The 26479-nt window shown below is 37.5% G+C and overlaps 1 protein-coding gene across 1 annotated transcript; it reads left to right on the forward strand.

The window, feature by feature from the left end:
- The first annotated feature begins 20743 nt into the window (after positions 1 to 20743).
- On the forward strand, positions 20744 to 24016 carry LOC142178474 (uncharacterized). Its single transcript, XM_075248065.1, has 4 exons — positions 20744 to 20919; positions 21013 to 21082; positions 21164 to 21481; positions 21662 to 24016. Exons 1-4 carry the CDS (start codon positions 20744 to 20746, stop codon positions 24014 to 24016), a joined length of 2919 nt encoding a protein of 972 aa, XP_075104166.1.
- The last annotated feature ends 2463 nt before the right edge of the window (positions 24017 to 26479 follow it).

Raw genomic sequence — 26479 nt, forward strand, 5'->3', positions numbered from 1 at the left:
CACTAGTCATGAGCATCTACCAAGGTCTGAATACATAAAAATAGTCAAAAGTGTACTAAATACAATAATGAAAATGAGAGGAAGAAAGCAGTGTTGCGAACGTCGTGCAACTACCTTGCTAACTTCGATGACTCCGCGTCTGAGCAATCAACACCCGCTACCGGGTACCGAAATACCTAAATCTGCACATGAGGTGCAGGGAGTAATGTGAGTACTCCAACCCAGTAAGTAATAAGAGTAAATAAATACTGAGTGTCACACCTCCTTTTTACCGCGCCCGCGGGGCGCGTGGGGAGTTTTCTCCAATTGAAGGATAGTCGAAACGGGATTTATTTAATTATTTCAGAGTCGCCACCTGGGAATTTTAAGGCGTCCCAAGTCACCAATTTTTTAATCCCTGAATCGAGGAGAATATGACTCTGTTTGTTATTCTGCGAACCAGAAATCCTGAGTAAGGAATTCTGTTAATCCGGAAGAAAGAGTTAGGCATTTCCGAATTCCGTGGTTCTAGCACGGTCGCTTAACTATTTTTATTATTGGCTTAATTATCTTGATTTTTACTAAATACGTTTTTATTGCTTGATTTTACTACCGCTTTTTACTTATTGTTTACAATTATATGGACGAATTACGCGTACGTATATTCGTATTAATATACTTTTTATAATTACCGGGGATCTTGCCACGTGTATGTGTACACAATAAAATTGTCCATGTTATAGTTTTTATAAAAAAATATATGTTCGAAATTTAAAATAAAATCAGGAACATCATCACCCTTTTTATTTAGACAATGAACTGCACAACTCGGGTTATATGAAATTATTTTGACATCCGCGGAGAAATCCTTTTTATTAAAATATTCGCTCGAAATTGCGCGTACGCATAATCCGAATTTGTTTTTTTTAATATAATCAGGGTGCGCGAACGCATCCCTGATTGCGCAAAATCTTTGTTAATAGTATTATGGCCTTTTCCCCCAAATTGTTTATTATATCATGAGAAATCTCCATTTAAGATACCCTTGAATTCTTGAAAAATAATTTGCAATTTTATTAAATGTTGCCCGTCGATTATAATTTCCGGATATAATTATATTCAACCAGACTATTCAAATTCAAAGAAAAGAGTAAAATATGATTAACACTCTTTTCGGCAAATACAACATATATATCTATATGCCCAATAGTGAATTGTATATGAAACTAAAAATGATTTATAAAGGGAAGAATATTTTTCAAGAACTTTTATTATTTCTATTTAGTGCAAGTTTTATTTCTACTTACCCTTGATATAAAGTGTTGCGATTCGTGTTTATATATCTCATCTCATTCTCATATACTTGTTTTAATCTAATAGGCGAAATTAATTTATTTACGATAGTAGATAGGCATCAAATTGATAAGAAAGGGAATTATAAATCGATTAATAATATTGCCTTACATGCAATATAGATGTACGTCTAAAACATTCATAGCATTTTAACATCATAATCAACTCATCATCCATTAATGTTTTTATATATACCTGTTATCATGCCATATATGAACGTATAACTCACATCATTCAATCCATAACTAAATCAGGTATTAGAATAAACTAGCAATATGGTTTTTGACATTTTTATACTACTCTTTATTCAACTAACAACATCAAACCTTTATTCACAACCAAACAATCAGGCGTACACTAACCATGCATTTTCTTGATATTTCAGAATACTCTATACCTGACTAATAATGTCATAGGACTTAACTAATAGCCAACTTCATGCCATATTCCCTATCTTAACAATTCAATCATAACTATACTTTAATGAAAATTTAGAAATTAACCTTGTTACAACACTTATACAGTCTTCAATAAAGGACATTTAACTTACAGTCATCCTGTCAACATATACTACTTATTTGATAAACAAAACTGAATTTTTTAACTAAAGAGCTCAAATGAATAAAAGATAGTATTACAATTCAAACTTTATTTATTTGTCATGTTGAATCTCTTTCCAACATAGAATTTAAGAGATATGTACCTGAAAATGAAGGTAGAAGGAGTGAATTTCAGCGGTTACAGCAGTAACAAAATCAGTAGAATATACCGATAACACAGCAAGTCTGAACAAGACCCGTTAACCCAGATGAACAGTGACAGAAACTTGAGGGAAAGATTTCAGATTCAAACTGAATAATATTCACACAAAAAAAACAAACAACAGACAGATTCTAGAAGGATAACATTTTTTCAGATTTCAATTTCTTCCTGTTTCGGATTCCTGTTTCTGACTATATTTTTTTTTGTTTCTGTTTTCTTCTTCCTATTTTTTTTTGAACTCTCCTCAAAAAATCTGATTTTTTCTTCTCCTTTCTTTCTTTCTGTCTTTCTCTCCTTTCTTTCTCTCTTAAAGACTAATCTTTTTCTCTCTTAAAATCTGCCTAAAGTCTGCTCTGAAAGCTCTCTCTTTCCTTGTTTTTCTTTCTGAAAGAGCCCCCCTTAAATCAGTCCCAATCCCCCTCTATTTATACAGGGTTGTCCTATACCCTTTTAGTGCTGCCTGGACCCTTTTCTCCTTTTAAAAATCAGAAAGTTTTTCATTAAAACTGCTTTTGAATACTTTAAATCTAAGTGCTCTTATCCTGATTTTTCAGCAGCCCATTACCCTTTGTTTCCCATTAGTATCTTAAATTATAGCCAACCAACATTCCACTTTCAGTCCACTTATTCTATCACATTACCCTCACTATTCTGTCCCAAAAAATGTCCCAGATTTCCTACTGTAATTACTGCCTTAAATTCAGAATCTAACAATACAGATTTTAAAATCTGTTTAAGCAGCTATAACCAATCCTAAAGTTTTGGACTGAATCTTAACTAAGGATGTAACTTTCTAACACAATTACATTTAATCAACACTTGTAAAATCACAGTGAATTCAAAACTAACAACATAACAACATATCACTGAAATCATTATAACAATTCAGACTGGACTTAAACATTGAATCAAGATCAAACATACACAGGAGCATTGTCAATATACTGACAATGCCCTGTTCAGAAAACAATATATACGCATCATACATTTGAATTCACTGATTTGCAAACAAACATGATATAATTGACGAGTATTAATCAGTTGATTATTTACAACATTTGTCCATAATCAGTCTAAAACAATAGAAGCAGACTGTTTCAATCAGCATTATCATAAATGAGAATTTATAATATAACTAATCGACGAACTTAATCGAGTCGATTACTTACATTGTGAATAATCACAACCAACAGAAACAATTTACATTTAGAATCAAGTAGACGGGTAGGAGACAGTATAACAGAATGAACTAGAAAAGTATAAAAATTTAAACAAACTAATGAAACGAACATAGAATACATGTAGAATACACATAAGAAACAGAAAATTACCTCTGAACCTTCAAATTCAACCGGACTCAACTCAACTTGGATTTGGACTTTGTTTGAAATCAAAAAGACCTTAGTCGAAGTATTTTCTACTGAAAATACTTTGACTAAGGTCGATTAAACCTCAATCTTTCGTCTGAAGTGAAAAAGATGTCAAGGTTGGAAAATTTAGGGTTTCAGACCTTGGCTTTTAAATCCGAACACTTCTGGGTAGATTCGAGGGAAACCAAAGATGGCACAAGGGTGAGGGAAGCCTAAAGGTCATTTGGTGTTAATTTGGGAGGAATCTGAGTTTGTTCTTGTTTGGTCCGAATCTTCAAAAGAAGATTCGAGAAGCTCGGAAATGATTCGAGCCAAACAAACTTCAGATCCATAACGAGGCATGCTAGGGGGTACTATGGTGTTATTTTGGAAGCCATTGGAAAGGTTTGAGTTTTCAGACCCACTTTCGATTTAATATTCGAAGAGTTGGGGTCTGATTCGAAGGAAACTAAGGTTAGATCTGTGTAGAGGAAGTGGTGAGGAGTCTAGGGTGTTATTTTGGTGACCGGCGGCGTTGATGCCGCCGGGTTTCAGACGGTGGGATTCTAGGGCGGCTAGGGTTAGGGGTGTGTTTGGGAAGACGATGAACAGTGAGAGGAGGGGGGGTGTTAAGTTAGGGGCCGGGGTAGGGGTTTGATCCTTAAATAGGGGTGGGGTGGATTGATCTCATCCGTTGGATCAATTAAGATTCACGGTTGAGATCAATCCACTTAACCAAACGTTGTCGTTTGGTCTAAGTTCAGGGTCAACCTGGATCGGGTCATTGGGTCGGGTAAGGGCTATGGGTTACGGTTCGTGGGATCTCAGCCGTTGGTTGGCTTTGATCCAACGGTCTTGATAAAGTGTGACCAAACGTCGTCGTTTGGTCTTAGCCGAATTGGATCGGACAGACTTGTTTGGATTGGGCTGTGGGATTCATTTCGTTTGGGCCTGGATTTTAATCCAGGTCCGATTTTCATATTCTAACTTATATTTTTATTTTATTATTAATTAATAAAATCCTAATCAAAAATTATAAAAACAAAATTATCATTATAATAATACTAATTATCTTTTAATAACCATTAACACGTAGATAAAACATTAATCACATAACGACACATTTAAAAATAGAACGAATGCATATTTTTGGTGATTTTATTTAAATTATCTTTCAAATGCATAATTAACTCCTATATGCATGCAACATGTATTTTATTTTAATTTTCATTTCATTATGACAAAGTAAACATTTATGGACATAACACAAATATTTAACACCACGCAAATTCAAAAAATTACACAGTAAAAGAAATTTAATTTATTTTTTGATTTATTTTGGAGTAGTTTTCGTAAGGCAAAAATCACGTGCTCACACTGAGCAGTAGAAAACAATGAATCCACATTTTTACATTAGACTCAATAAGCACAATAGACTTTCAAATCATAATACGAGTCAATCGTCTCATTTTAAGTTCAGCTTTTTGGTAAAAATCATTTAAAATACCTTCCGGCAATTTTAGCAGGGGTTCAATATCATTTGTAATAAAAAGATGAAAACTATAATCGGCCCCTCGGGAAAAATCGCAATCATAAACACCTCATAACTTGAAATTCTCAGTGGAAATAACCAATGCCAAATCAGTGATAAAATTCTAAACGTCTCATAAACCCCAGTTTAAATAAAAGTTTTTTTAAAACATTAGTTTAACATATCGGTAGAGGCTCAATATAAAAATGAGTGAAAACAGTCACTAAATCAACATATTCGATAGAAACTCATTTTATAGAGGAGTGAAATCAATAAGTTCATAAACACGCCTCTCAGGCAAAGCATCACTCATATACATGTATATATCTATCGCCCTTCGGGCTAGCCTCTCTGTTACTCGTGACTCAACTCTTACCAATCAATACTCACACTCAGCATTCACGCTCAATAGGTACCATGTAATAACTGTTGCGGCATGTAGCCCGATCCATATATTTTGTCGATGACACTCACTGGGGGTATGCAGACTCCGGGAGGGGCCCCTTACGGCCCAAGCGCAATATTGTTGCGGCGTGCAGCCCGACCCATATAAGCATTGTTGCGGCGTGCAGCCCGATCCATATTCATATATATATATTGATGCGGCGTGCAGCCCGATCCATAGATATATAATCCTTACAACTAGGCCCTCGACCTCTCTCAGTCATTAACCTCACCATCAGACTCTCGGTCTATCTTAGTAAAACAGGGAACTCAGCCCAAAACAGTTTTCACATTTTTAAGAATATAATGATAAAGCCAGATTTGAGTAATAAATAGGTAAAACATGACTGAGGATGTGTTTTCAAACAAATAGAGTGAGGAAAGACAGTAAAAATGCCTCTAAGGGTCTCAACAAGTCGGCACAAGGCCCCGAACATGGCATACAACCCAAAATATAATAACATCAAACAATTAACTATCAAATACGCATTAAAATAATCGTTCGGGATGAACTAGGTCACAATCCCCAGCGGTACTCTACCCCACGCTCATCATCTAGCGTGTACGTCACCTCAAAGTAACATAGCGATGTGTAATCCGGGGTTTCAAATCCTCAGGACAGTATTTACAATCATTACTTACCTCGAACCGGCTACAACTCTAGCTCGCGATGCCTCTGCCCCTCGAATCGGCCTCCACACGCGTCGAATCTATCCAAAATCAGAACGAATACGTCACAATATGCTAAGCGAACAAAACCCAAGAGAAAACAATCAATAACATGCACAAATCCCGAAATTACCAAAACCCGAGCCCCGGGCCCACTTCAAGAAACTTAGAAATTTTTCACATCATTAGATTCCTTATCACCCCACGAGTTCATACATATCAAAAGTCCTCAAGTCCGACCTCAAATGGTCTTTCAAATGCCAATTCAAAAGTTCAAAATCTCAAGCCCTAGTTCTTCCATTTTTAACTTAAGTTCCATGATTTTCTAGGTAGATTTCACAATATAATCACGTTTTAGGTTCAAAAATCTTACCTCCAATTGATTCCCCTTGAATCTCTCTTTAATCTCCCTCAAAAAGCTCTCAAAATGATCAACTATGGAGGAAAAATCACCCAAAATCGCGGATGAAGTAACTTAAAAACTTTCTGCCCAACACTGCTCGTTCCTTCATCGCGATCGCGGCACAAGCCTCGCGATCGCGAAGAGCAAATATTCAAGACCTCAAAAAAACACTATGTGAACGCGACCAACACCCTGCGAACACGATGACCAGATGAAATAACCTTACGCGAACGCGAACGCGATGCACAAATTACCTTAGACCCCATCTAACTCACTTCCTCTACGCGATCGCGAGTGCCTTCTCGCGAACGCGATGCACAGCTTCTTAACCTTCCGCGAACGCGAAGCCTCTCACGCGGACGCGAATGCTAAATTTTGGCCTTACTACATTTCTTCTACGCGAACACGAGGCTCCCCACGCGAACGCGAAGAGGTAATTTCTGCAACACCTGAACTCCCAATTCTGCAACTCCCAATTACCAAAAATGGTCCGATTGACTATCCGAAACTCACCCGAGGCCTCCGGGACCTCAACCAAAAGCACCAACACTTCCTAAAACCTTATTCAAACTTTTTCCAATCATCAAAATACCTCAAACAACATCAAATCACTCAAAACACATCGGATTCAAGCCTAAGTTTTCTAAAAACTTCCGAAATACGCTTTTGATCAAAAACCCAACCAAACCACGTCCGAATGACCTCAACTTTTGCACACACATACCAAATGACATAATGAAGCTACAAAAACTCTTGGAATTCCATTCCGACCTTTATATCAAAATCTCACCGATCCACCGGAAAACGCCGAAATCTCACTTTTGTCAATTCAAGCCTAAACCTTCCACAGACTTCCAAAATGCATTCTGATCATGCTCCTAAGTCCAAAATCACATAACGGAGCTAACCAAATCATAAAAATTCTGATCGGAGATCATACACAAACAAGTCAAACCTTGGTCAAACCTTTCAAATTTTTAAGCTTTAAACTGGGAAGTGTTCTCCCAAATTCATTCTGATTACCCTGAAAATCAAAACCAACGATTTACATAAGTCATATTAAATCACACGGGGCAAGTCATGCCCGAGAACTGGTGATCAAAGTGCAAAAGCTCAAAACGACTGGTCGGGTCGTTACAATCAAGAATAAAAAGGCCTTGTGCAGTGTAGATAAAACTTTTATTAAGCTTAATAATAGCAGAGTTATTAGCAAAATAAACATTATAACCAGCATCCTTTATTTTCGAAACCAAAATCAAATTCCTTCTAATAGAAGGTACATAGACAACATCTTTTAAAGCTAAAACTCTATCACTACTAAATGAAACTCTAATATATCCTAAAGCTAAAGCTGGTGTTGGCTCGCCATTGGCTTAAAAAACGCAAACTTCATTCTCACTTAGGCGCCGTATTTCCTAAACCTTCTGCAAAGTAGTGTAGATGTGATTAGTGGCTCCCGAATCTACATACCAAAACATGGTAGAAACAACCACTAAACAAGTTTCAACGACATTTAAATTTGAATTACCTTGATTATTCAACTTTGCCAGATAGGCAGGCATTGCTTCTTGTGATGCCCAGGTTGCTTCAATAATAACACTTGCCTTTGGGCTTTTTCACACCAGCCGGGCCACCAAGTGCCAGAACCTTTTGAGCCTTCTTCTTTTTCTTATTGTTTTTTGATTTAGAAACCGAAGCTTTCTCAAGATTGAGTGGCACAACTGGAGCTTGTTGTTTGATAATAGATCATGCCGCTTGCAGCTTATTCAACAATTTCGCTAGTGACAAATCCATTTTGTTCATATTATAGTTCAAGCGAAACTGTTGAAAACTGTTAGGAAGAGTCTGCAGGACCATCTCAACTTGAGACTCCTTATCAATCACAGCTCCAAAGACCTCCAGTTCATTCAGACGACTCATCATCTTCAGAACATGGTCCCTGACCGATGATCCTTCAGCCATCTTGGTGTTTAAAAGGGCTTTCATGGCTGTCTGCTTAGCTGCACGATTTTGCTCACCGAACATCTCTTTGAGATTTTCGAGCATATCATAAGAAGACCCCATAGACTGATGCTGATATTGCAAAACATTCTCCATAGAGGCAAGGATGTAACATCGCGCCATCTCATCAGCCTTAACCCATTTATCATAGGCCTTAAGCTGATTATCAGTAGCATTTTCAGGTTTTTCTGGGCACTCCTCAGCGATTACAAATTTGTAACCTTCAGCAGTTAAGACAATATCAAGGTTCCTTTGGCAGTCAACATAATTCGGTCCTTCTTACTTGTTTTGGTTCAAAATTGGGGTAAGTGGGTTGAATGAAGACATGGTTAATCTGAGAGATATTCACATTAAATAGATCATTAGTTATGTATTTAGAATGATTAAATTCAAAACAACACATTACACATATAACCATGTTCATTGAATAGTTAGATTCGTTAGGGAAACTTAACTATTCATGCAAAATATATGAGTGATGTAAGATATTAACCCCATAAATTTAAACAGGACCAACTCAGATGGAGAGTAAACTGTTAATTTAAGATAGGTAAATATCACTTTTATAAACTTTAGTTTCATTCAATCAACATGTAACTCAGTTGGAGAGTTAATACAAGTAATGAAATAACTAGAGGCAAAACTACAGTAATCATCTATAATGAATTTATCCGATATGTAAGAAGACCTATGTAAACATATAAATTCATTATATTACTGTAAAACATGATTGGAAACAATGGGAATTGAACCCTACCATCACAGATTTCTATTAATATTTTTTTTATTAAAACAAATCCAGAAAATAAAAAAAAAAGGCCAAAACTCCATCTAAACGACCCCGAATGCCCAAAAAACGATGTACATCATCAGCAAAACTATGAGTTTTTTAAGTTGGGTTGTTTCCGATGAACCTACCATATTTGAGGTCAATCGAAGTTCGATAGAATTTCAGAATTCTAAAATTTCTAGAATTCTATTTTTGGCGTTTTAAGGGTTTTTAATTATTTTGACTTGTTCAAATTACATAATATATTTATGTTTGTTAACACATGATTTCAGAACTCAAAATAATTTTTTATTTTATTTAATAAAAAGGTGTTTAGACAGAATTGTAAAAACAATATGTTTTCACTAGTCAAAAACGGCACTGTTCATAATTCTGTATATTAATCCAAAATTACATAACTATAATCATACAAAACAGTCAAGTTTTTATTAATATAACACTTTGATTATGGACATAACGCAACTAAATTATATTAATGGTATTAATTTACTGTTTATGCATATGTATATTGACCCATAATTACAGAATTAATAGCATTCAAAAACACAGTCACGTTTTTATCAAAAAAATTGCTATTTAACAAAAAACGTAATTTAAACAGATTGTTATTTAAATATAACACCACTGTTTATACATGTGTATCTTAATTCATTATTTCAGAATTACAAAATTAAAATACTAATAAACACAATCACGTTTTTAACATAGAATAATCATCCCAAACATGTATCAATAAATAACACGTTTTAATATTACTCTATGCATGATGTATTACATTATCTAGTTAGATGTAAGACGATGTCTGATACCAATTGTTAGACCATGCGCAACGGAAGCAAGCAAACAAACCAGGCATCAAATACATGTAAACTAGACAACGCAATAATAACGATATTAGAAGCACTAACCTCTTGAAGTAGTTGCACAAACCTTCCAAGCAACAAGAATCTAGGGTTGCAGTCTTCTGCTATTTGCCTAGTAAAACCTTGGACGATTTTGCTATTGGGTGGGCAAGAACAATACAACTGAAAGGTAAGTTATTAGGTGAAACTAGTCTTCCTTTAATAGACCCGAAATTAAGCCACAATAGGGGCTCAAAAACATGTAGGATTCTGCAAGTAGAATCCTACTCTAACTCAAAAGGATAACTTTTCTCCCAAGCTACTTTTTACCCAAGTCTGTCCAGGTTTTTACTAGGTATAGCAGGGACCACAGAAATAATAAGAGGCTACTAATTATAGTATTAATTCGAAATTAGCATCAATTAATTCTTACTATAATTAATTGTAATTTATTCCACTAAAAAACTGCAATTGAACTCCTCAATATGAATTTCGAAAATTCATTAACACTTATCTTAACTCCCCATGTTAAGATTTCAAATAACAGTTAATTAAGTTAAATCACTGAAAATTTAATTCAATTAACTAATTAAATCCTTTATAATTCCGCTTAAACTATTTCATATGACGGATACAAAATCCACCAGCCGAGTTTTCACATGAAAACTTATAAGCTTACATAAAGGGGTATCATCAAACCCAAAATCGAGACATGGATTCTATCAACTAATTATTATTCACAAATATTATTCGTTATTGTCCAATCTATTAGGCATATACTAACTCTAAATAGAGTTGTACCTTTTGATAAATCAAAACAATACACAAATTACATTGATCATAATAATTATATCAAGATTTGGAGTATAAGCTCATTTAATGAATTAGAGAAAATATTTTATATATTCAGTACAAAAATATCTTTTCTCTACTTGGTCGTTCAATATACACTGAGTATACTAGCACAAGAAGTTGGAGTAAAACTACTCCCATAATCAAGATAAATTATACGATAATCTTGTGCTACAATCATCAAGATATTTTGTCCAACAAAATCTTTGATTGTAAACATAGCTTATTAATTATGAGAATCAACAATTTAATCTTTTGTGCATGAGTTAAGACTCCATACACTAAATTGTCTACTACATAACTAAAAGGACACACATGTAACAAATGATCTATTAAAAATAGTACTTTATTGAATTGAATAAATTAAATAAACAATTGTTCCATAAAGAATAAAATATAATATTATGTCTAAACCCCATGGTTAATAATATAATCCAACACTTATCGGGTCACAAAGCACAAATTTTTCTCATTAGAAGAGGAATTTAATGTCTGATCACATAGTAACTCACTAAAATAGTACAAAACATAATCATAGATTAGAAACTTCAATATCTCACCTTACAAACCAACAAAGAGTGCTCATGTATTAGCACGTTAAAATATAAAACATAGACTCAAAGCAAAAGTTTAAATGAACTCACCTTTTTAAATTAGTAGAACACAACATTACTGGTTTTCCTTTTGTTTGGTGTAAAACAAGGGTTCCCACAGTCCAATATCTTCTATAGCTCACTGCATACAACCTATACAAAAATAACATACTTTTACTTCAGAATTTATCATTTGCACAGGGCGAAGCATGTACAATCCTAACGCTATAAAAGAAATTTGAATGACACTAAAGTTCACAGGAAACTGAATTGCATTATTCTCCGGGAAATGCAACTATTTAGTCATGTTGCGAAAAAAATCCCTGAAAGCTCAGTACAAGAGCTAAACAAAATAGTACTTCAGTAGATTATACTCCATTTCGAGAAAGAGAGTAGATGTGAAGTTAACAGCTTTAGACTTTCCATAAAGAAAGAAACATTCACAACCCTTGGAGACTTAGATAATTGGAAAAGTGCAAATGCTTCAATCATCCTCTTCACACCATAATAGTTTGTTTGCATGCACTTATCTGCCAACTCATATGTCTGAGATAATTTGTTATTCCAATTGAGTTGAAATCCTTGTCTATAGCAGAGCGAATGATAAATAAAAATACTGCACAAAATAAAGTCCAAAGTGAAAGGTCTTAGTGAACTACACGTAAAAACGTGAATTTTCCAGAATATTGTTATTGATAGTGTTGCTAGATATCAGACTCAAGATAGAACATGATTTTTCATGGTTTCTTGACTAAAGCAGAAACTTCATGCCATTTTCATGGTTAACTATGTATCCAAATCAAGTTCTACATATAATCAGTGCATATTGCTTCGAATCTCTCCATCTTGTACTTTTTTCTGCATCCACAATTAACCCATTATATGTCCTATAAGAACTAACCCATTATCCAAAAAATGTATCTCAAATTTATAATGCATAACTCAACATAACTGACCATCCACCTTTTTACAAACTCTAAGAACCACTTTGTTTTTAGATGACTATTTTCATCAAAATTTTCCAAAACTTATTCTAAGACCACTTTTATTTTCCTTCACTTTCGTTCTCCATATATCATTTGTAGTCAAAGGCGGACCCATGTGTATGGGTGAGGAGTCACCGGACCCCGTAAACTTCGGATGAAATATATATATATATATATATTTATTTAAAGCAGTTGACACCCTGAACACTAAAAGCCTTTAGGGGGCACTGGTTGAGCAGAATAATGTATCCCATCGCGTAAAAATTCTGGGTCCTTGTCACAACCCAAACTCGGACCCGGTCGTGATGGCGCCTCTCGTGAAGACAAGGCCAGCCGACACTTTTCCTTTTTCCAATTAGTAACAGTTAAGCATTAAGAAACAGTCGAAACATGATAAAATAATCCAAAGTAGCAGGTAATGTCGTAAATACGCAAAAGAACAACCCAACACAGTCCGATACCGGGGTATCACTAGTCATGAGCATCTATAAAACCTAATACAAGTCTGAAAAATTCACAAACTATTACAAACGTCTGATAAGAGATAGAAAAGATAAAGAGGGAGAAACACGGGTCTGCGGACGTCAAGCAGCTACCTCGTGAACTTCGAATGTCCGCCGGGAGCTCTCAACTCGCACTGGAAGGATCAGCAATGCATGAATCTGCACACAGGGATGCAGGGAGTAAAGTGAGTACTCCAACTTAGTGAGTAACAAATGTAAATAAAGACTGAAAGCAAGAAATCACGTAAGGTACAAAGCATTCTATAATGAAGCAGTAAATAGGAAAAAGTACATTGAAGAAACAACAAGACTATGGGCCTCCTCTAGAAACAACTCCTGAAGCCCATCCACATTGGGAACACAAATCCGACCTTGTATCCTCAACACCCCCTCATCATCAATGGTCATATCTCTAGCATCATCATGCTGAACTCTGTCCTTAAGGACAAGCAAATGTGGATCATCATACGGGCACTCTCTGATGCGATCATATAAGGAAAACCGAGAAACCACACAAGCCAATACCCGACTAGGCTCCGAAATACCTAATCTCATGAATCATTGGTCAAGGCCTGAACATCAACTGCAAGAAGTCTCTCCCCAACTGGAACATATGCCAAACTCCCCATACTCACCGCCTTTCGGCTCAAAGCATTGGCCACCACATTGGCCTTTCCCGGATGGTACCATATAGTGATATCATAATCCTTAAGCAACTCCAACCATCTCTGCTGCCTCAAATTGAGATCCTTCTGTTTGAACAAGTGCTGGAGGCTACAATGATCAGTAAACACCTCACAAGACACACCATACAAGTAATGTCTCCAAATCTTCAACGCGTGAACTATGGCAGCCAACTCCAAATCATGAACATGGTAGTTCTTCTCATGGGGCTTCAACTGACGAGAAGCATAAGCAATAACTCTACCCTCCTGCATCAAAACACAACCAATACCAACTCTCGAAGCATCACAATACACGGTATATGAACCTAAAGCTAATGGCAAAACTAACACTGGGGCGGTGGTCAAAGCTGTCTTAAGCTTCTGAAAGCTCTCCTCACACTCGTCTGACCATACAAATGGAGCACCCTTCTGAGTCACCTTGGTCAAAGGCGATGCGATAGATGAGAATCCCTGAACAAAACGACGATAATAGCCTGCCAAACCAAGAAAGCTGCGAATCTCTATGGCTGAGAATGGTCTTGGACAACTCTGAACCGCCTCTATCTTCTTTGAATCAACCTGAATACCCTCACTGGACATCACATGCCCCAAGAAAGCCATTGAACTGAGCCATAACTCACACTTGGAGAATTTTGCATAAAGCTTCTCCTCCCTCAATCTCTGCAACACAAATCTCAAATGCTCCGCGTGCTCTACCTGACTACGTGAATATACCAGAATATCATCAATGAAGACTATGATAAACGAGTCAAGATAAGGCCAGAACACAGTGTTCATCAAATGCATGAACGTTGTTGGGGCATTGGTCAGCCCAAAAGACATCACCAAGAACTCATAATGACCATATCGGGTCCTGAAAGCTATTTTAAGAATACTCGAGTCCTTGATCTTCAACTGGTGATAACCTGAATAGAGATCAATCTTGGAGAACACTCTCGCTCCTTGAAGCTGGTCGAATAAATCATCAATGTGAGGCAAAGGATACTTGTTCTTAATTGTTACTTTGTTCAATTGCCTATAATCAATGCACATCCTCATTGTGCCATCCTTCTTCTTCACAAATAGAACCGGCACAACCCAAGGTGACACACTAGGCCGAATGAACCCTTTATCAAGGAGTTCTTGAAGTTGCTCATTTAATTCCTTCAACTCCGCTGGTGCCATACGATACGGAAGAATAGAAATTCATTGAGTGCCCGGCACCAGGTCAATACCAAAATCAATATCTATGTCTGGTGGCATGCCCGACAGGTCTGCAGGAAATACATCAGGAAAATCCCTCACAACTGGAACAGAATCAATACTGAGAGTCTCAGCACTGACATCCCTCACAAAGGCTAGATAGGAAAGACAGCCCTTCCCAACCATACGCTGGGCTTTCAAGAATGAGATCACTCTACTGGGAACATAATCAGTCACACCTCGCCACTCAATCCGTGGCACACCCAGTATAGCTAGTGTGACTATCTTAGCATGACAGTCCAGAATAGCACGACATGGAGGTAGCCAATCCATGCCCAAAATGACATCGAAATCCACTATACACAATAATAAAAGATCCACACGGGTCTCCAGACCCCCCCCCCCAATAGTCACCATACACGACCGGTACACACGGTCTACAATAAGAGTATCGCCCACCGGGGTAGATACATAAACAGGTGAAGCAAGAAACTCACGGGGCATACCCAAATAACGAGCAAAGTAAGATGACACATAAGAAAAGGTAGAATCGGGATCAAATAATATAGAGGCATCTCTATGGCAGACTGAAATAATACCTATAATAATAGCATCTGAAGCAATAGTTTCTAGTCTGCTTAGAAGTGTATAGAATCGGGCCTGACCGCCACTTGATCGACCTCCCCCTTTAGGGCGACCCTTAGCTGTCTGGGCGGGTGGTAGTGAAGTAACTGGCGCTAAAGTTGATGACTGATTCACCCGTACGTCTCAAATTGGAACCAACATAGCATATAACCATGCAATCGACTAATTAATAGTGGACTCCCCCACTTGGCTCGAAGCCATAGACCAAAACATACACAATAACTCATAATGCATATACTTTATTGTTGCCTTAATACCATAGTGAGATTAAACTCAATCCTTCATAAGCTCGTGGAACACAGACCATCTGGTACTTTATATCTTCTACAAATCTTGCATCCACTCTCGTAGTAGTCAAGCTTACTCTCTTGAGCAACCCAAATTCAAATTGTAAAACATATATTTCCCTGGTAATAGAGATCTTCCAATAAATGACACAAGGGATTATGCAAACTTCAGAACAATCCGCAGGAGATAACCCCACCTACTTTGCCTCCAACTAACATTTCAGTATACCTTCCACCATCATAAACATTACGCAGTCACTTAAACTTCCTGAGTCTGAACTCAGACCGCAATATGGAATTTACTCCACTCCTAACTAGGAAACATGGAAAGATTCTTCACACACCCAAAACTCGGTGCTATACCTCAAATCAAGATGAAAATCAAGCACCTAATAGTCCTCCTATCCTCTAGCAGACCCTTCTCGTCGCTTCTAAATCACATGAATACATCTCGCAGTCACATCACACTCATCACGTAAATATCTAGTCATCACCTCCCTTAATAGGGACACAACATAACATATGGATCCAGAAACACGCGCTCACAAAATGAACAGCTCAGGGCTCAAGCTATAGGCAAAAATCTGGCCTCAAGTCCTCCAGACTTGACCAACATCAACGCACAGAGATCACATCTCACCCCTCGATCAGGGAATCACAAGCCATCGATGCATATTCGATACCGAGCACTCATTCACGCATACAAACGCGTGGAAGGAATTCAAAGAGTTACTTTTCAAGCTGAATTAAGGACGCACGATAAAAATTCAAGAATGTGAAATTTTTCCTAAAGGTTCTGCAGACTCTCGAGAATAAATACAGACATCTTCGTACCGATCCGCGAGACTCTACTAAACCTGCTCATGACTCGTGAGACCTATGTAACCTAGACTCTGATACCAACTTGTCACGACCCAAACCCGAACCCGGTCGTGATGGCACCTCTCATGAAAACAAGGCCAACTAACACTTTTTCTTTTTCCAATTATTAATAGTTAAGCATTAAGAAACAGTCGAAACATGATAAAATAATCCAAAGTAGCAGGTAATGTCGTAAATACGCGGAAGAACAACCCAACACAACCCGATATCGGGGTGTCACTAGTCATAAGTATTTATAGAACCTAATACAAGTCTGAAAAATCTACAAACTATTACAAACGTCTGATAAGAGATAAAAAAAGATAAAGAGGGAGAAACACGGGTCTGCGGACGTCAAGCAGCTACCTCATGAACTCCGAATGTCCGCCCAGAGCTCTCAACTCGCACTGGCGGGATCAGCAACACCTGAATCTGCACACAGGGGTGTAGGAAGTAAAGTGAATACTCCAACTTAGTGAGTAACAAATGTAAATAAAGACTAAAAGTAAGAAATCATGTAAGGCACAAAGCATTTTATAATGAAGCAGTAAAACCATTTAAAATTAGTGAAAGATAGGTAAAATCCTTTAGCTCAAATGTGTTTTCCATGAAAAGCCTTTTTCAATACTTAAGCAGGTAATTGACAATCAAATATGAAAAATAAACACATAAAGGCTCGCCCCTCGGGCACAGTATCAATAAATCCGCCCATCGGGCAACATCTCAGAACAGTACCAGCCCCTCGGGCAATCACATAGAACAATACCAGCCCCTCGGGCTCAATCTCACATCGCAATGAGTACCCGTATTCACTGGGGGTTTGCTGACTCCTGGAGGGACCCCTTACGGCCCAAGCGCAATATCAAGCCACCTCGTGGCATCATCATTAGGCCCTCAGCCTCATATCAATCAAGCCACCTCATGGCATACATATCTCAGGCCCTCGGCCTTATAATCAGTATCGAATATTTCCTCACAACCTAGTCCCTTGGCCTCACTCAGTCAAAAATCCTTACAAGCCACTCGGGCAGTAGTAAAACATGTTTCTCAACCCAAAATATCATTTAAAAGATCATGTAAGTGTTAAAACAGAGTAAACATGACTGAGTAAGAAAAATAGTGAAATAAAACATGACTGAGTTCAAGTATAAAGTTAAAACAGTGAGGAAATACTAGTAAAAATCCCCGAAGGATTCAAATAGTTGGCACAAGGCCCAAATATGACATTCAACCCAAATAATGATGATAACAAATAGATTTTAGTCAAATATGTGGTAAAATCATCAATCGGGACAGACCAAGTCACAATCCCCAATAGTGCAAGACCCCATGCTCGTCATCAAGTGTGTGTCTCACCTCAATATAGCATTACGATGTGAAATCCGAGATTTCAAACCCTCAAAACATCATTTACAATCATTACTCACCTCGAAACGGTCAAATCTATCCTCGAATCAGACTCCACTCGCGTCGAATCTATCCAAAAATCAGAACGAGGACGTCAAAATATGCCAAGGGAACGAATCCCAAGCGAAAACAATCAATAAATGGCACAAATCCCGAAATTACCAAAACCCGACCTCCGGACCCATATCTCGGAATTCGATAATTTTTTACATCAACGGAATCCTTATCCTTCCATGAGTCTATATATATCAAGAACACTGAAATCGAAGTCCAAATGACCCATCAAATCCCCATTTAAAGGTCTCTTAATCTAAAGCCTTAATCCCCAATTTTTCTTCCTTAATCTCCACTAAAACCATGATTAAATAATGGAAATGTGATCTTAAACCCAATTAATTAATCTTAGGGAACTTACCCAACTGATATCCTTTGATTCCTCTCGAAATCATATGCCTTAGCCTCTTTCCCGTCTTCAAAAATGATAAACTTAGCAAAATTTCGCGAAGAAGACAATTTATACTTTTTGCCCAGAACTTTTCACATCTGCGGCCCCATACCCGCTTCTGCGGTACCACAATTGCGATTCAACATCCGTTTCTGCAGAATCACTTAAGTTCCCAACCATACGCATCTGCGGTTTCTCGCCCGCATCTGCGACATCGCAGATGCGGTTCTCCTAGCCGCTTCTGTGATCCCAGTCAAAAATACCTCTGGTCGCTTCTGCGGCCGCTCTCTCGCATATGAGGTGCCGCACCTGCGGTCCCCAATCCGCCGGTGCAAAAATACCAGAAGCAGCAATTCAGCAGCTGCAACAACAATACAAACTTCCTGTTAACCTTTCGAAATCACCCCGAGGCACCCGTGACCTCAACCAAAAGCACAAACATATCCTAATACCTTATTCAAACTTGTTCCATTCATCAAAACACCTCAAATAACATCAAATCACCCAAAACACATCAGATTCAAGCCAAACTTTCAAAAATCTTCCAAATTCCGTTTTTGATCAAAAACCCAATCAAACCACGTCCGAATGACCTGAAATTTTGCACACACATCCAAATCACTCAACGGAACTACTGCAACTCTCGGAATTCCGTTCCAACCCCTATATCAAAATCTTGCCTACCAAACAAAAATCGCCAAAATCTCAACTTCGCCAATTCAAGCCTAAATCTACTACAAATCTCCAAAATTCCTTCTGATCACGCTCCTAAGTTACAAATCACCCTCGAAGCTAACCGAACCATTGGAACTCACATCTGAGCCCTCTAATACATAAGTCAACGTTCGGTTGACTTTTCCAACTTAAGCTTTCTTAAAAGAGACTAAGTATCTCAAACCTTACTAAAATTATTCTGGATTTGATCCGACCAACCCCATACCACAAACACAGATAAACAAAGCATAAAAAAGCATAAATGGGGAAAACAGAGCGGTAACTCATGAGACAACTGGCCGGGTCGTCACAATCCGCCTCTATTTGTAGTTAATCTGGTAGACCAACCTAGAGTAAATTCCAGTACACCAACAAAAGGCACAAAATAGGAAAAAGTACATTGAAGAAACAGCAAGACTAAATAATCTATGTGGGTGATTACAGAAGAAAAACGAAATCTAAAGGAAAAATTAAGAAAACACAAAAAGAAAATTGACTAATATTAATTAAATGGTAAGAAAGTAGAAACAATTAGCAATTAATCTAAGATAGCTAGTATTGGTTTAGAAACCTTACCAACTTCATAAGTTTGTGTTAGTGTCTTAGTTCCAATAGTTCAAGTTAAGTAAATAGAAGTAGATCTGAAAAAGTTTTAGCGTAGAAGAAAGGGGGAGAAGGATGAAGTTACCAACTAATGATAACAAATGTTGATCTTTTGCTCCAATTATTGGGAAAAATTGCTTCTTTTCCATTTTGTGATCAAATCTGCAAGAAATTGAAGCCAAATAACTGAAGGCTTCAAATTTGGCGACGGCATGTACTGAAAAGACGGTCCAAAATGGTTTTGCCTATTAAAAAGAAGCATAGAGAGAAAAGAATTGAAGAATACTAACTTTGATGCTGTTAAGAACTATAATTATTCTCTTAGTTAGTTTATTATTATGACAGCTGTACAGTTAGCTTAGCAGTTGTTAGTTAATTGTCTTAGCTTAGAGCTTAGTCTTAGCTTTGTATATAGTGGAGTCTCCACTCACTCTTTCTAATTTAATTAGTCAGAAATTACACAAATTCTAGAACCTTCTCTCGTTCTCTCTCTTCTCTCTCTCTCTCTGGGCTCTCATGGTGGACGATCCACAGCTTCATTTCCATTGAAGCACAGCTTCAGATAATGGTAGAAGCTTAACTGCTGCTCCATTGACTGATTTCTTGACATGGTATCAGAGCGGGAGCTTCGATTTTAGATTCAATTCACGAGATCTGTTGGTTCTCCCTTTGTTGATGATCGTTCAAACCTAATCGCACATATACAGATTCATTTCTCCATGAATTTCGAGATATAGCTTGAGAACAGGTTTTGTTTTACTTCTGATTCACAATTCTCTGAGAATCATTGTTAAATTTCATTCATCTTATATTTTTAGATATCAAAGTTTCTTAGATTTCTCTGTAATTCACAAGTATGAGGTCCGATGAGAACGATAATCCAACAGTACCAACTGTGAATGAGCCTCTGAGTCAATCGGGCATTGACATTAGTAATCCTCTATACATGCATCCATCTGACAATCCTGGGGCAGCCCTAGTCCCTACTCCTTTTGATGGCTTTGGTTATCGATCATGGAGAAGAAGTGTGATGTGAGCATTGTCTGTGAAGAATAAATTGGGATTTATTAACGGAGACTGTAAAAGACCAGATCTAGATTCTCCAAACTTTTGCTTATGGGAGAGGTGTGATGACATGGTCACATCATGGATCTTAAACTCTTTGACTAAAGAGATTGCAGATAGTGTTGAATACGTAGCTAATGCATTTGAATTGTGGAGAGAACTTGAGGATCGATATGATCAAACAAATTGAACAAAGTTGTATCAAATTCAGAAGGAGATCAATGATCTGTCTCAAGGATCACTTGATATTACCAGTTACTATACGAAAATGAAGAAACTATGGGAGGAGCTCAATACTTTGATTACTAAATCTCATTGTACCTGCAACTGTTCGTGTGGGGCTAAGGAAAGTATGCATAAAGCAGAGCAGGATAGGAGGCTCATACAATTCCTTATGGGATTAAATGAGACATATATTGTTGTTCGAGAGAGCATATTGATGATGAATCCTCTTCCCTCAATTGCTCAATCCTTTTCTTTGTTAATCCAAGAAGAAAGGCAGAGGGAAATCAAGCCCACTGGCCATCTGGTACTGGAATCATCAGCTTTGAATGCCAACACAACCAGACCTAACACATTCAGGACAAATTACTCTCCCAACAACAATCATAACAACAGAAACAGACCTTTTTGTGACTACTGTAAGAGGCCAGGACACACTAAAGAGAAATGCTACAAGCTTCATGGATATCCATAGAATTTTGGACAGGATTTTGGTCACAATCAGAATCCAAACACAGGACAAAACAGTTTCAGTCAAAACACAAGGCAAGGTTCCAACAACAATAGTGCCAACAGATTCAACAGAGGCAACAGGACCCTAGCCAATGCACATGTGGTAGCCACTGAATCTCAACCTGCAGAGAATGATAGTCAGAATAGATATGTTTGTCATGACAATCCTCAGAATGTGAGCCTTACCAAGGAAGAGTACAACCAGTTGGTGACCCTGCTACAACAATTTCAGTCATCTGGGATAGGAGATCATGGAGGTGGTACCAATGCTACTTCAGGAACAACAAACTTTGCAGGTATGGTAGCTTGTACCTCCTCAATTGATTTTGGCAAACTTTCATGTGAATGTTTCAAGAACAAAGCTGACTCATGGATTATAGATTCAAAGGCATCAAATAATATGACCTTCAACAGATCCCTATTAACCAATATAATCAACCTACCTTATCCTTTACTGGTCATACTTCCAAATGGCTATAAAGTAAAGGTGACAGAAATAGGCAGTGTAATTCTCAATTCTAAGATCACTCTAGATAAAGTGATGTATGTTCCAACTTTCAGATACAATCTAATCTCTATTCACTCTTTAGCTTCTCATTTAAGTTGTATTGTTGCCTTCTTCAATCTCTGTTGTGTGTTGCAGGCCCCTTCAATGAAGAGGCCTCTGGTAATTGGTAAGGTGAATGATGGGCTATACATCCTATGCCCAAGTTGCTTAAAGAAAAACAATGCAAGTCTTGCAGAAAAGGACAATTCTAGACTTCCTATCATTTCTAGTTGTTGCACTTGTGACACACACTGTCCAACTCATTCTACTATAAATGTACCAGTCCACACCAATAAGTGTGTCTCTCTTCCCTCTCTCATTGTAAATAATTCATGTGCAAGTGCTAGTAAACATGTTCATTTTGAGGATGTATCTTCTGAATTGCCCGGTTTCTTCTCTCAATCTTGGTCTGAAAATAATGTAAATGTGTTGTGGCATAACAGGCTTGGACATGTTCCCTTTGTGAAGATGAAAAGGATTACTTCCATTCCTGCTAATTTCTCTCCTAAACAACCCTTTACCTGTACCATTTGCCCAATGGCTAGACAAGAAAGATTACCTTTTCCTCAGAAAACCAGTGTATCTAACAAAATATTTGAGCTTTTGCATGTTGACCTGTGGGGTCCATATCATATCCCTACACATGATAAACACAAGTACTTTATCACCAAAGTGGATGACTATAGCAGATCTACATGGACACATCTTTTGTCCAGCAAGTGTAATGTTATTGATATTCTTAAAAACTTCATGTCCTTGGTGGAAAACCAGTTTGGTATCAAAATCAAGTCCATAAGATCAGACAATGGACTAGAGTTTACCAGTGGAGAAGCAACCAAATTGTTTCAGTCCAAAGGAATCATTCATCAAAGAACTTGCCCATATACACCACAACAAAATGGTGTGGTAGAAAGAAAACATAAATACCTTCTTGAAACAGCTAGAGCCCTCCTTTTCCAATCCAAATTACCTCTAAGATATTGGGGTGAATGTGTCCTCTGTGCTACATATATAATAAACAGATTGCCATCCAATTCCATAAACAATAAAACCCCATATGAGTTGTTGTATAAGAGGAAACCAAAATACTCTCATCTCAAGAGCTTTGGATGCTTGTGCTATCCCACTATACCAATACCACATAGGGACAAGTTCAATCCCAGGACTGCCCCTCATGTCTTTGTTGGGTATCCTTTCAACACAAAGGGGTACAAAGTTCTGAACCTGGCCACTAGAAAGATTTACATTTCCAGAGATGTGGTGTTTAATGAATCTATCTTTCCCTTTAACTGTAGCATAAACAAGTCTTCCAATTCACTTGTCTTTTACCCTGTTCCTTTCATTGATTCTCTTGATGAACATCTTCCTACAAACACAGGAAACATGCAGACCACTGAAAACTTGAGTGACCAAGGAAATGTGGATAACACACCTATCTCTATGTCACCTATACATGCAGCCAGTCCCTTATCTCATGGAATATCTAGCCTCTTACCACAGAACACATCATCAGAACACAACATTGAACAAACAGATACAGAACAAATCCATCCAACTAGGCAGTCACACAGAACTCGTAAACTCCCTACATATCTACAGGACTATGTTCACTCCTTACCTAAATTCAAGAATAATTCCACTTCCCTAAATGCTTTATTTTCTGTAAACCAACACATTGCCTCTGATCTACTAACTCCTGATAGTCAGGCTCTTGTGAGAAATATTTGTCATGACAGGGAACCATCATCATATAAGGAGGCAGCTATTGATCCTGCATGGTAAGCTGCTATGACACAGGAATTTGATGCATTACATTCAAATCATACATGGGACTTAGTAATGCTGCCACCTGGGAAGCAAGCAATTGGATGTAGATGGGTGTACAAAGTGAAACACAAAGCAGATGGTAGCATTGAGAGATTCAAGGCCAGATTAGTTGTTAAAGGGTACACTCAACAGGCAGGAATAGATTATACAGAAACTTTTTCACCAGTTGTAAAGATGACAACAATCAGAGCTTTAATAGCTACAGCAGTCAAGAAAGGTTGGCTCATCTCACAGCTAGATGTAAACAATGCCTTCTTGCATGGAGATCTCAATGAGGAGGTATATATGCAGGTGCCACCTGGGCTAGTGTTAGAGAAGCCAGGCCTGGTATGCAAACTGAATAAATCTCTTTATGGGTTAAAGCAGGCAAGCAGACAATGGTATGCAAAGTTGACTGAGGCACTTTATTCAAGAGGATACACACACTCCATGTATGACTACTCACTCTTTTACAAGAGAAATGGAAGTGAGTCAGTGTATATTGTTGTGTATGTGGATGATGTGTTGTTAACTGGGACTGATGAACAAGAAATTGCTCAACTTAAGAGGTTCCTACATGAGCAATTCAAGATCAAGGATCTGGGACAGCTTCACTATTTCCTGGGACTAGAGGTTATGTATAAGGAAGATGTGATCATTATATCACAACGGAAGTTTGCATTGAACCTGCTAAAGGAGTATGATTGCCTAGAACACAAGACCTGCTCTTCACCATTGGATCCAAATGTGAAACTAAAGGCCAAGGAAGGAGCAATATTGCAGGATCCTACTTATTATAGGAAGTTAGTAGGGAAGCTGAATTTCTTGACCAACACTAGGTTAGATATAGCATATAGTGTTCAGCACTTAAGTCAGTTTATGCAGAAACCCAGGGAGCCCCATTTGATAGTAGCATTTCATTTGCTAAGGTACCTAAAGAATGATCCTACCCTGGGAATCTTTATGTCAAAGGATGGAGATCACACAGTCAGAGCTTATTGTGACTCTGACTAGGCTGCTTGTCCAGATTCTAGGAGGTCCATCAGTGGTTATTTGGTGTTGCTAGGCAACAGCCCCATCAGCTGGAAGTCCAAGAAACAAGAGGCCATCTCACTGTCTTCTACAGAAGCAGAATATCGAGCATTGAGAAAAGTTGTAGGTGAATTAGTGTGGCTACGCAGGTTATTTGAAGAACTAACTGTCCCCTTTTCTCTACCTATTTCAGTTTACTGTGATAGTCAGTTTGCATTACACATTGCCAGGAATCCAGTATTTCACGAAAGAACCAAGCATATAGAGGTCGACTGTCACTTTGTACGTGAACAACTCCAAGCAGGTCTGATCTCTCTTCAACATATCAGAACTGATGACCAACTTGCAGTTGTTTTGACTAAGGCTTTGACAGGGATCAAGCACAACGATGCATTGGACAAGTTGTCAGTGTTTGCTACACCTCCAACTTGAGGGGGTGTTAAGAACTATAATTATTCTCTTAGTTAGTTGATTAGTCCCTTAGTTAGTTGATTATTATGACAACTGTAGTTAATTGTCGTAGCTTAGTACTTAGTCTTAGCTTTGTATATAGTGGAGTCTCCACTCACTCTTTCTAATTCAATTAGTCAGAAATTACACAAATTTTGGAACCTTCTCTCGTTCTCTCTCTTCTCTCTCTCTGGGCTCTCATGGTGGACGATCCACAGTTTCATTTCCAATGAAGCACAGCTTCAGATAATGGTAGAAGCTTAACTGCTGCTCCATTGACTGATTTCTTGACAGATGCTGAAATTTTAGATCATAAATTTCAGAAGAAATACACTATTTTGTGATATATTTTTAAGAAGGGAAAAAGTTACCAGCCTTTTCTTCTTAAGTTACCAGTCGCATGTGCTGCAATTTTGAAAATGTGGTTGATAGATTTTCAGTGGATCATTGGAACACTGAAGAGTTGAATTTGAATACATGAAAAGGGACGTTTTTACTATGAAAGGTAGAGGATAGATAGCAGCGTTCGGAATTGGCTCCATAAAAAAGAAACTGTCTGGTAAAGCTACGACTATCAACTAAGGAAAACGAAATATTTGCGTCCGTTTTAGTTAATCGTTCGACGTTTAAAAGTTAACTAGTATCTATTTAATAATAGCATGTGATGATTTAAATATTTATTTATATGAAAGAACAATCAGATTTAATTAATGAGACAATTATTGTGTCTAATAACACAACAATCATCTAAATGCTGAAAAATATTATTATGTAAGCATAATACATGAATTTAAAATAAAAGGACATCATCAAAATTTACACAAATGATCAATGCATGTTAGTTAGATAATTATATTTTATAATATTAAAGTATTTAATGTGATGATATCTTAACGAACACTTCTTTTCGGACTATACTTTTTGCGTATGTTTCCTCCTAATGCGTTGGTTGCTCTA

This window comes from Nicotiana tabacum, chromosome 3, assembly GCF_000715075.1.
Source record: "Nicotiana tabacum cultivar K326 chromosome 3, ASM71507v2, whole genome shotgun sequence".
In the NCBI taxonomy this organism is placed as follows: Eukaryota; Viridiplantae; Streptophyta; class Magnoliopsida; order Solanales; family Solanaceae; genus Nicotiana; species Nicotiana tabacum.